The 12,406-nt window shown below is 40.9% G+C and overlaps 1 protein-coding gene across 8 annotated transcripts in view; it reads left to right on the top strand.

The window, feature by feature from the left end:
- CNOT4 (CCR4-NOT transcription complex subunit 4) overlaps positions 1-12,406 on the top strand; it is a 141,214-nt gene that overhangs the window by 47,631 nt on the left and 81,177 nt on the right. For all 8 annotated transcript variants that reach the window (XM_073621792.1, XM_073621794.1, XM_073621793.1 and 5 more), the window contains exons 2-3: positions 5,365-5,644; positions 11,833-12,030. In XM_073621792.1, the coding sequence (XP_073477893.1) occupies positions 5,471-5,644; positions 11,833-12,030 (372 nt within the window). In that variant the 5' untranslated portion in view covers positions 5,365-5,470. The remainder of the gene's footprint in view (positions 1-5,364; positions 5,645-11,832; positions 12,031-12,406) is intronic.

The following is a 12,406-nucleotide window of genomic DNA, read 5'->3' as shown; positions in this document are numbered from 1 at the left end:
CCCCATAAAGCATTAGGAAGGGCATCTGGTTACAAAGGATGAGGAGTTAGCGAAGGTATTGAATTTATTCTTCTCATTCTTCACGATTGAATCTGGGCACTTCAGTAACCAAAACTGCAGTGTTTCGCCTAGTGACACATCACAGGAAGCACCCTCATGACTAACAGAGGACAGAATTAAAAATAGACTTAGGAAACTTAACATTAATAAATCACCGGGACCAGATGGCTTACACCCGAGGGTACTTGGGGAACTCAGTCAAGTAATTGCCAGACCATTGTTCCTAATTTTTACTGACAGTCTACGGACTGGAATGGTACCAGGTGATTGGAGAAAAGCCAATGTAGCACCAATATTTAAAAAAGGGCCAAAATACATCCCTGGGAATTACAGACCGGTTAGCCTAATACCAATAGTATGCAAGCTCTTGGAGGGGATAAGGGACTATATACAAGATTTTAGTAATGAGAACGCTATCATTAGCAGTAATCAGCATGGATTCATGAAGAATCATTCTTGCCAATCTATTAACCTTCTATGAGGCGGAGAGTTGCCATCTAGATAAAGGAAGGCCCGTAGACGTGGTATATCTGAATTTTGCAAAAGCATTTGACACAGTTCCCCATAAATGTTTACTTTACAAAGTAAGGTCCGTTGGCATGGACCATAGGGTGAGTACATGGATTGAAAACTCGCTACAAGTGCGAGTTCAGAGGATAATGATAAATGGGGAGTTCTCGGAATGGTCAGGGGTACAAAGTGGGGTCCCTCAGGGTTCTCTGCTGGGACCAATCCTGTTTAATTTGTTCATAAATGACCTGGAGGATGGGGTAAATAGTTCAATCCCTCTATTTGCAGACTATACTAAGCTAAGCAGGGCAATAATTTCTCCGCAGGGTGTGGAAACTTTGCAAGAAGATCTGAACAAATTATTGGGGTGGGCAACTACATGGCAAATGAGGTTTAATGTAGAAAAATGAAAAAAAAAGGAATTTGGGTGGCAAAAAATATGAATGCAATCTATACACTGGGGGGAGAACCTCTGGGGTAATCTAGGATGGAAAATGACCTGGGGGTGTAGATGATGGGCTCAGCAATAGTATGCAATGCCAAGCTGCTGCTAACAAAGCAAACAGAATATCGGCATGCATTAAAAAGGGGATTAACTCCAGAGATAAAACAATAATTCTCCCACTCTACAAGACTCTGGTCCGGCCTCACCAGGAGTATTCCAGTTCTGGGCACCAGTCCTCATGAAGGATGTACTGGAAATGGAGCGAGTACAAAGAAGTGCAACAAAGCTAATAAAGGGTCTAGAGGATATTAGTTATGAGAAAAGGTTACGAGCACTGAACTTATTCTCTCTGGAGAAGAGACGCTTGAGAGGGGATATGATTTCAATTTACAAATACTGTACTGGTGACCCCACAATAGGGATAAAACTTTTTCGCTGAAGGGAGTTTAATAAGACATGTGGACACTCACTAAAATTGGAAGAAGAGGTATAACCTTAAACTGTGTAGAGGGTTCTTTACTGTAAGAGCGGCAAGGATGTGGAATTCCCTTCCACAGTCGGTGGTTTCAACGGGGGGGCATCGATAGTTTTAAAAAACTATTAGATAAGCACCTGAACGACCGCAACATACAGTGATTATACAATGTAATACTGACATATAATCACACATAGGTTGGACTTGTGTCTTTTTTCAACCTCACCTACTATGTAACTATGACTATAAGAAAATATATAGTTCGCGACAACATGGGTTTTGTATGCATTTTTACGCACCGATCAAATAAATAAAAAAAATAAAGGTTATAAGGTTGTAACTTAAGCTGGGAATGCACTAATGCATTAGTCTTGCTGGAAAACCAGCATCTGATCAGCAGTTAAGTGTGTTCTGGAGGGGGCAAGTCCCCTTGTCAGAATGCGATAGCACGGGGGGGTGGTGTAATTGCCGCACCAACATCACTTGTGTTAGTACAGATAGGTTAGTTATATAGAGGTTTAAATTTATGTAGAGTTATATAGAGGTTTTAAAATATAGAGGTCACAGAAAAAATATATTAACATGTTATTCCAGTCAAGACCTAACTAAGCTTAAATCCTACTCCCCCATGCTAAGTTTATTCCAGCTACCATGTAAAAAAAAAATCTTTCCAGCTCCGGTTTCAGTGTGGAAGAGTGCAGCAACATCGAATGTGCTTGTGATGCCACCATGGTCTTACTATGGGACATCTGTTGTCTGCTGTCCCTCTACACTGATGCCAGCGATGGGGCGGGATCATGTGACCGGACTTTAGTGCCCTCAGGATAGATAAGTATAGACTTCTTTTCTTAGGGTAGATGGAATACACTTAGAATGGGGGGTGGAAGTAGATTTTAGCTTAGTTTAGGTTTTGACTGGAAATAGTTACACTAATATATATTTTTGTAATCTCTAATATTTTTGCAGTGGTGCTCAGCTATATGGCTACCTGTACCACCCACCACCACCACCACCATCTCCCCTCTAGCTGACTCCGTTTTCTAAGGGAAGATGCTTATGTAGAAAGTCACTGCTCTTCCATTCACAGAGCTAAAAATAATCATGAGGGCCTGTGAAAATGAAAGTCTGTTTATATTTGTTACAAAGGAAGTCTTTTGCCGAAATTTTTAATCGACTAGGAAGAAGCTTTAATACACCTGTCTGTGAGCCTGTTCCACTATGAGAATGAACAGCATTGCACCCACAATCAGCAGATCATGGGTGTAATGCAGGGCTCATGTAGACTCTGTGTAGCTGTCTGCCCGTACCTCCGAATGACCGGAAGCTTCAATGAGCTGCAAAGGCTGATCATTATTGTCGCTCGTTGATTCACAGGGATTTCTTAACGATGCGGCTGTGTGGGCAGATCGCCACGCACTTTGTGAATGCTAAAATCACAAAAATGTTCCCCAATGCAGATCCATCGTCAATCACGACGGCCACTGCTGACCTGAAAAAGGAAGTGGAAAAAATACCCCTTTGGTCCCGACGAAGACTCCTGCCATCTCCGCCGTCTGACAGCTGTTAAACAACTGAGGGGCGGGGCAACCTTGCCCTCAGTTTGTGATGTCAAAAGGGGGAGGTGCCACCCTGTGGTCCTGCCCCTTGGTTATTTAAGAGCTTGACGGCTAAGCTGGCAAACGGTGGCAGCCTTTATTGGAAACGGAGGTGTGGGTTTTTTTTTTTTGTTTTGTTTTGTTTTTTTGTGTGTGTGCGCATTTGGCCGACCCACTCCTTAACCAGCTATTCTTCCCACAGATTTCAAATTGGTCGAATTGTTCTGAAAATTTGGAATTCGTTAGAAAATAAAGAAACCAAACAAAACTAAACACATTTTTCCGTTATGCACACGTCTAGCGACTTTGTAGAGCACAAACAAAACAATCACGTTGGTCAAAGCCAAAGTCGTAACAAAGCCGCACTTATCCAACGTTACATCAGAATCTCATAAAGTCACCCTTTAAAGTTGCAATGGAAATTGCACACCTTTTAAGTCCCACAGGTGTAAATGGTGTCTAAAAGTTTACAAGAAAAACTTTCACCTTTGGGTGATCTACCTATATTGCAAGAATTGTAACAAACTTTGTTGCAGATTCCTATCCTACCTTTTTTTTTTTGTTCTGAAGAAATCACTGTTTGTTCCTTTTGTTCTGAGTGAGTCTAATGGGAGTGTTTTCATAATTATCAATCAGGTGTGTAGCTGCGGGGCACTAATGAGGAAAGCTGCTGGGCCTGCATCCCTTTTAGACGTGATGTCTTATTGGGAGTATCTCACCAAAAATGACATTTTTGTTGCAGGGGATGCCAGAAATCTGACTTGTATCTTAGGCAGGCTTCTGGGAAATTTGGTGAGCCAATCGCACAAGCAGGAAAGTTTGTTTCTGGGGAGTGGTTAGTACACATTCTGTGTACAGAACAACTCCATGTAGCCATATTGCATTTTCAGAAAATTACAGTGGATGCAGATTAAAAAGGAAAGGTCATTTTTAATAACATTCAATTACAATATGACTTGTGTCGCAATTGTATACGCTTAGTTATTTTTTCTTTATTTGCTATTTTTTTTCCCCTATGTAAGTGGAGTTACCCTTTAAGCATTTCACAGTTCATTGGTATCTGATTGTGTTCCTCACGGCACACTTTGGTTCCATTTTCAATCTCTACTACAGAATTCAGCATTGAAGAAGGATTAAACCACAGCATGCAGTGGGGAATTCTGAAATCTGACACTCCCAGAAGTGTCAAATCTTGATAGTCAAACAAAGGCTGCAACACTGAAACTGAGGAACGGTAGATGACTAGGGCTGCTTAGAGGAGGGAGTTGAATAGCTCTTCTGTTACATTAACATTTCTCATTTGTTTGGGCAAGGGTTGCTTTAAAGAGACGTTTTCCTTGCATTTTTTTCTTGTAGAAGTGAAGTTCTGCTCAGGGTCCTTTATCACACCCCTGTCTCAGCAGGGGATCCCAGATTGATCGCCTACTGAGTCAGATCAGAATAAAAATGAATATGGAATGTCCGTGCCTGTTCTGTTTTCCTCCATTTGTGATGGAGCAAAAACAGTCCCATGGGCTGCCTGGATGTAAGGGTACATGCATCTGCTTATATCTGCCCACTTCTGTTTAGGTCTGCAAAAGCAGACCATGTTGTAGACTTTTTTAGTTCAGTCCAATGAATCTAAACAGTCTCGGATGGATGTAATCTGACACACATCTGCTTACATCCAGCCACCTATAGATACATTGCAGTGCATTTTTGATCTGTCTAATCATGGGTAAAAAATAATGAACAGATGGAATGCCCATGTATAAGGGGCCCTAAAGCTAACCTGAAAAGATGCCCATGATTACCCTTTTTTCTGTGCTCCTCTTCTTTTTTTAGTTTTATTAACACACAAATGCTTCTTTTCCCGTTCAAGTCAAAGTTAACACAGTCTCGTTAAATCCTTCCTCTTCTGCTGCTAATCCCTTCACTGTGGAAATCACAGGGTAAGCTATCAAATCATAGCTTACACCAGGCAAAGGCCCTCCCTCCACCCCCTTGTGACGTTTTTTCGAACCTTGCGATTGGCTGCTCAACTCCTGAGCGCTGCATCCTCAGAGGAAGGGGAAAGGATCACATGTTCTCCCAACCTGGAAGTACTGGGTGTTTTCAAGGGCTCTGGTTGGTAAACACAGTAGTGGGGGAGTATGAACAAGGTAACAGTAGCAAAGGAGGTGGGTTCTAAAAAGTATGTGTTACTTTGCCCTTTTACTAAATGTAGTTCAAGTTGTGAATTTGGGTTTTGTGTAGTATATTTATAGCTAATATTTTCGTTTTTGTTTCTCCTATTTCAGATCGCTGCATCCAACAGATTTTAATTTCACTAAGTTATTCTCAGCCTGGAAAATACCAATTTTTTCGTTTTGATTTCTACTCCTGCATTTCTGGGATTTTGTCAAGATGTCACGCAGCCCTGACGTGAAGGAAGACCCCATGGAGTGCCCTCTTTGCATGGAGCCTTTGGAGATAGATGACATTAACTTTTTTCCTTGCACATGTGGATATCAAATATGCCGCTTCTGTTGGCATCGTATACGCACAGACGAGAACGGGCTCTGTCCCGCATGCAGAAAGGTCAGCTTTGGGAAAATTCTGCTCTGGGCCTTAAAGCAAGCCTGTATTGAGGAAGTCATGGAGGCCGTCATTGCTAATGTCTTCATAAAGATCTGGCGACCTGGCTGTCATTCTAAACCGTCAGCTTTGTTGGTATCCACCTCACTTGCCTGGAAAACTATGCAAACAAGGAGTTCTGACATACAGAAGATGCATATTTGTTCCTGGTCAGTGTCCCAGAAAATACTAAAACACAGACAGCCAGGCAGCTAGTAATTTCTGAAAAGGGTCAGCAGCGGCAGGCTCCATATTTCTTGCATGACAGGTTCTCTTTAACTAATCATCTTGAATTCTATGGAAGAGTTTAATGGTATAAAAGCTTATTAACTACTTAAAGAGGAACTTCACCTGAGGGTTTGAAAATGAAGTCCGCAGCTACAAAAACTATAAGGGCTCATTCACACGTGTGTTTATGAAGAATGAAACCATGCACATTAATGTGCATATAGCATTTATAATGTGTTCATGACGTGTTTTTGTTGTGTTTTTATGAAGCTTTGAAAAAGCTTTAAGAATGCTTAATCACTTGACCTCCAAAAGACTTACCCCCCCCCTTCATGACCAGGACACTTTTTACGATACGGCACTACGTTACTTTAACTTACAAATGCTCTTTCATGTAACGCTGTACCCAGATAAAATTTGATCTTTTTTTTTCCCCCACAAATAGAGCTTTCTTTTGGTGGTACTTGATCAGCTCCTGCATTTTTTATTTGTTGCGCTATAAATGATAAAATACCTACAATTTTGACCAAAAAAATTTTTTTTTTTTATTACTTTCTGCTATAAAACCTATCCAGTACAAAAAATAGAAAAAAATTAAATGTCTTCATCAATTTAGGCAAATCTATATTCTGCTACATATTTTGCTGACAGTTTTTGGGGACCAGTGACACTAATACAGTGATTCATACTAAAAAATATGCACTTTCACTGTACTAATGACACTGGGAAGTTAGCATCAGGGGCATTCTTTCCAAAAAAAAAATTATCGGGCATTCAAAGGGTTAACTGTGTGTCTAGCCAGTGTTTTACTATACTGTGTGAGGTGCTTTTACTAGGGGAAGAGATGGAATTTATTCCCTGCTTTGCAGGGACACAAATTCCATCCTTTCCCTCCTGTCAGAATGGTGTTCTGCCTTGTTTACATAGGCTGATTGCCATTCTGTCTCTCTGCTTAACGATCGGTGGGTGTCCTCGGACATTGGGTACCGTGCACAGCCAATTGTCTTCCACCAGAAGAGTCGGATCACGTGTGTGTGTGTGTGTATATATACGTGAACTGGCGCACAGGTGCCACCCTGTAGCAATAAAACTGCTATAGGGCAGATCTTAAGTGGTTTATCAATTCCCATGAAAGCGTTGCTTTTCTATGTGGCAAGTGCATAACCACTTCACGCAAAACTACGTATGTCGGTACTTTGATGAGAGAGAGAGAATCCCTTATTTCTCGCTGCGCTGCAGTCATCTCTGCCGCTTACCTGGCTGCCGACTTAGGGGAAGATGGCCCCCGCTCAGCCCCATAGCATGGGAGGGCAGAAGCGTCATCAAGGAGAAATTTTTATTTATTTTTTTTTTTTTCTAAGTTACTTTTTTTCAATTTTAGTGTAAATATGAGATCTGAGGTCTTTTGGACCCCAGATCTCCTATTTAAGGGGTCCTGTCATGCTTTTTTTTTTTTTTTATTACAAGGGATGTTTACATTCCTTGTAATAGGAATAAAAGTGGCCCAATTTTTTTTTTAAAGACTGTCAAAATAAAAAATTATAAGAAAAATGAAAAATAATAATTTTTAAAGAGCCCCGTCCTGACGAGCTTGCGCGCAGAAGCGAACGCATACGTGAGTAGCGCCCGCATATGGAAACTGTGTTCAAACCACACGTGAGGTATCGATGTGATCGTTAGGCCAAGAGCAATAATTCTAGCCCTAGAACCTCCTCTGTAACTCAAAACTGGTAACCTGTAGAAATTTTTAAACATTGCCTATAGCGATGTTTAAAAATTTAAACATAAAAGTTTGTCACCATTCCACGAGCGGGCGCAGTTTTTAAGCTTAACATGTTGGGTATCAATCTATTCAGCGTAACATTATCTTTCACAATATTAAAAAACAATTGGGCTAACTTTACTGTTTTTATTAATTCAAAAAAGTGTATTTTTCCAAAAAAAGTGCGCTTGTAAGACCTCTGCGCAAATACGGTGTGAAAGTATTGCAATAACCGCCATTTTAATCTCTAGGGTGTTAGAAAAAATAAATATAATATGTTTGGGGGTTCTAAGTAATTTTCTAGCAAAAAAAAAACAGATTTTAACTTGTAAACAAGAAGTGTCAAAAAGAGGCTTAGTCCTTAAGTGGTTAAAGAGGAAGTAATGTAGAGCAAATGATCTACTTTGAGGTGTATTTAGGTTGTGGTGTGATAGCAGGCTCTTTTCTGAATTTGTATACTTTTGACCCTTAGCTTGGTCCATCTCAACTTTGCTGAAACAAAGATTTGCTTCTGACAATAATGCTCAGTGCCTCTGCTCCTAACTCCACTGTCTTTTCCCCAGTGCCCAGTTTACACTGCATAAATGCTTCACTAACATGCCATAAATGCTAAAAGTGCTGTTAAGGTACAGAGCATTACCATTGAAATCAATGGAGGTGGCTGACCTGCACTGATGCCTCATGAAAGCGACATGCTGCGCTGCTTAATTTTCAATACAAAACGCAACGCTATTGCTCCTGTGTGAACAAGCACTGTGTGGTGACATAGTATTATTCACAGCAGGCCTTGAAGGGTGGTCATGAGGCTTTAAAAATGCTGATTTAAATAGTGCATAAACACAGAGTATTGACACGCGTGTGAACGAACTCTAATAACCAAGTCAGTAGATGAAGTCCAGGGGTGTCTTCCCTACAGCCGATGCTTCTCAGGTCTTTGAATTTTCTGCGTCTTGGATTTGGGAACCAATAGTCATTTCCTAATGACTCACCACCGGACCTTGGCTGCATACAGTGAGGATTGGTCCTGCAGCCTAGAAGTACATGTGAAGTGTATCCCAGAAGAACGTACCCAAACCCTGGTCCCACACAGGCAATCTGGATGCTGGCTACCCACAGCCCATCTCCTCTCTGTCGAAAGTTTGAAAACTATAAGCCGTATTCCAGAACTTAGTTCTGTATTTATTTTTGTCAAAAAAGATTGCATTCATTGACATCTCCACCTGAAACCAACTTTCCTTGACGTGTTTCACCACTGCTGGCTTGCTCACAAGGATAGAGTAAGACTTCCCCTATCCTTGTGAGCAAGCCAACAGCGGTGAAACGCATCAAAGAAGGTTCGTTTTAGGTGGAGACATCTATGTATGCAGTCCTCCCTTTTTTTTTTTTTTAATAAATTTCAAACACAGAAGGAATAGCTAAGTTCCGGATGAGTGTGGCTTATGTTTTTCATCTGTTGACTGTGAGTGTATCCCAGGAGGCTGCGGCCAGGCCAAAGCGAGGTCATACTTCATCTAGGAGAGGCTGGAGTGGGAGAAGGTACCATTAAAAAAGGACACTTGCTCCCTTAGGGAGAAAAAAAACTTGCAATTTCTTCACAGGATTGGGGGAGAGAGATTGCATGGTACCATTTTCGTAGGTAAAGGTCCATTTTAATAACTGCTTTTAAAATCGGTCACTGGTCTTAAGAGATTGAAAGTTAAACTGGGATGAAAACATGAAATAAATACCACAGAAGTGTATTCTTGTAGTTCCTGTGATACAGACTGGTCCCTGGTGCAGGGTGACTGGTCTTGTCTCCTGCTGTAGTTATCCTCAGGCAGACTGTAGTGGGTTGGTTCTACCAAGTCCCCCCTACACTTCTGCTATCTGTACAGGCTGTGTAGACTATGATGCCACTTTTACACATAACCATCTAGGTATGCAAAGGCATTTGGTGTACTCCAATTGCAACTATATCATTTTTGACTTGAGGAATACATTTTAAACATTTTTTGCCTGCTGTTCAACTCTAAAACTGCTGTCAGGTTTTGTTGTGGTTTTAACTAGAACCTTCCAAAGTGAGGGGGAATCCTGTAATAGACAGTAGTAACCATAAAATGTGTCCCATTGGAAGATTTACCCTCACCTTTGTTCTGGTAACAGTTTACATTTAGGTTTTCCCATCACTTTCTCTTTTGAAGACCGTGGTCACCAGGGCCAATAGGGGGATGACTTTTCCCAGCAGGGACAGACGGTAATAAAAACTGACAGATTTTAACATTTCCCCACTTTGCCCAAAGCTTTAAAATAAATAAAAGCGACCATTCAGCAATATTTTCAGGCATGTTTGAATCTGATTTGCGAAATGTAAAAAGCCTCTTATTGTTGCCTTTTTTTTATATTTAAATCTGGGTTTCCGTATAGGAGCAAAGAGTCTGTAGTTGGGTATGTTTCCACGCATGTGGACTATTGTCCTAGTATGCATTTTTCAGATTAAAGTCTCTAAACCCAAGAGCAAAAAGTATCATTTCTTGATCATATGAAACACATGATCAGCTTTCTTAGACAATTGGTTATATGCAGCTACCGTACCGGACACTTGCAAACAGTTAAGGGCTCCGTTCACATCTATGCAGTTTGCTTTTAATCTGTTTCTGCAGTGCTTTTTGTGGTGTATTTTTGAACACACATTTTTGATGCGTTTTTTTTTTTTTTTTTTTGTCAATTTGTTTTTAAGTAGATTAAAAAAACGTGAATCGTGATAAAATGTACTACATGCTTTTCTACAGCTTCCCTATTGAAGTCTATTGAACCAAAAATGCACCGTTTTGCATTTTAAAAAGGTCCCTGGCCCTTTCCAAAAACGCAGTTGCTGAAAAAAGCATTGATGTGAACTAGTCTCATAGGAAACCATGTTAAATTGACTGTACTGCGTTTCTGAAAAAAAAACAATAAAAACTGCATAGGTGTGAACCAGGCATAAAACAGGTTCCATGTAACCCCCTCCCACTCCCAGAAAGCCTCAGATTTGCAAGGCTGCCACTTGATTTTCTGCTCACATGTGGTGTTTTACCAGGTCAATTTTAAGGCCTATGGATGTCCCATAGTCTAAGAATGGTGATCTTGTCCTGTACTGTATGATCAAGATAATAGGATTTTTACTTGCCTGTATTGTGTGTTTTTTTTTGCTGGCAACACAACTGAGGTTTACTGGGAGGAGATATACTGTATAGGCCTGTCCTAAACAGCTTTGTTTGCCACAGTGCAGTCCCTTAAAGGTAGCTGAATATAACCCATAGTCTAATAATACTGATCCTCTGTTCTAAACTGAAAGGCTTTTTACAGGTAAGTCCAAAAAGCTTTACTAGCTCATAGACCTGTTTGCTGTATTAGGTTTCCTTTTTTACTAATGCTATTATCCTTTTCACCTGGTGATCCTGCCATTAACACACTTGACACCTCTCACCTAGGGTGACAACTCTCACTTACCATATTGTATCTGTGGAGAAGTAGTGATGTCACCCTAGGGAAGGGTTTGTCAACCAGGGTTCCATGGAAACCTAGAGTTCCTCCAGAGGGTTCCTGGGGTTCCTTGAGAAATGTCTGCGCCTCAGATAAGTTCCCACTGACACCAATGATCTATTTAGTTATCTGTAAGGCGGAATTCTTCCCAGTGACCATAACACTGATGTATCATGAGTTGTAGACTTTTAGCAGGGGTTCTCTGAGACTGCAAAATTTTATTATTATTTTTTGTTATTTTTTTCAAGGGATCCTTCGGGTTAAAAAGGTTGAGAAAGGCTGCCCTAGTAAATGACTTTGGGGAACCCCCCACCCCCCCTCCTCATTCCCATAACATGCAGCAAATATTCTGTAGTTCAGAGGTCATTTGGACAGAGCTGATAACTTTGGTCTCTCTCTCTCTGCAATGTTATCGGCCCCCTGGATTTCTGGCAGGATCAACAGGTATTTTTAACAGACCAAAAGGAAGCAAATAAGAGGTCAGTGTTGGGGTTTACGTTTTAATTTTCAGTTTTGTTTGACATGTGCCTTTTAATCTATAGAGGTTTGCAGGCCCACTATCCTACTATTTTTGTATTCTTTTAGTAAAAATTGGATGATCTGTTTATTAAAAAAAAATTGTGAGTGACTGTTATTTTAAAGGCCATTTCCTGTCTCACAGCCATATCCAGAAGACCCTGCTGTCTACAAACCTCTCTCCCAGGAAGAGCTGCAGAGGATAAAGAACGAAAAAAAGCAGAAACAGAATGAACGCAAACAGAAAATATCAGAAAACCGCAAGCATTTGGCCAGCGTGCGCGTGGTTCAGAAAAATCTAGTCTTTGTAGTGGGCCTTTCACAACGCCTCGCAGACCCAGAGGTACATGACAGCAAAAATGTGCTCTGTTGCAACACAAGTTTTAGGCTGGTGTTGCTAAATATAGTAGAAATATTTGGTTATCTGTAGCAGACAGTGAAAAATTCATGTTATAAGCTAAAGGATAAATATCAATCTTTTGTAAATCTGATCTGTTGCAAGATTCCAGCATTACGCCCAATTTTGAGTTTCTTAAAGCGGAGCTCCACCCAAAGGGGAAGTTCTGCTTTAGGGCCTCCTCCCTGACTCCTGTTTGGGAAACAGAGCTATTGGGGAAGAGGGAGGGAGCGGGTACCCGATTTTGACAGGTATCCGCTCCTACTTCCGTTCTGGTCGCAGTTAGGCAATCAAAAGCACAAGTTCCAGCTGCCCAGCAGCC

Source organism: Aquarana catesbeiana, linkage group LG03 (genome assembly GCF_042186555.1).
Source record: "Aquarana catesbeiana isolate 2022-GZ linkage group LG03, ASM4218655v1, whole genome shotgun sequence".
NCBI classification, from domain to species: Eukaryota; Metazoa; Chordata; class Amphibia; order Anura; family Ranidae; genus Aquarana; species Aquarana catesbeiana.
The sequence above is the reverse complement of the archived record's forward strand: the minus strand, read 5'-3'. Positions and strand labels throughout refer to the sequence as shown.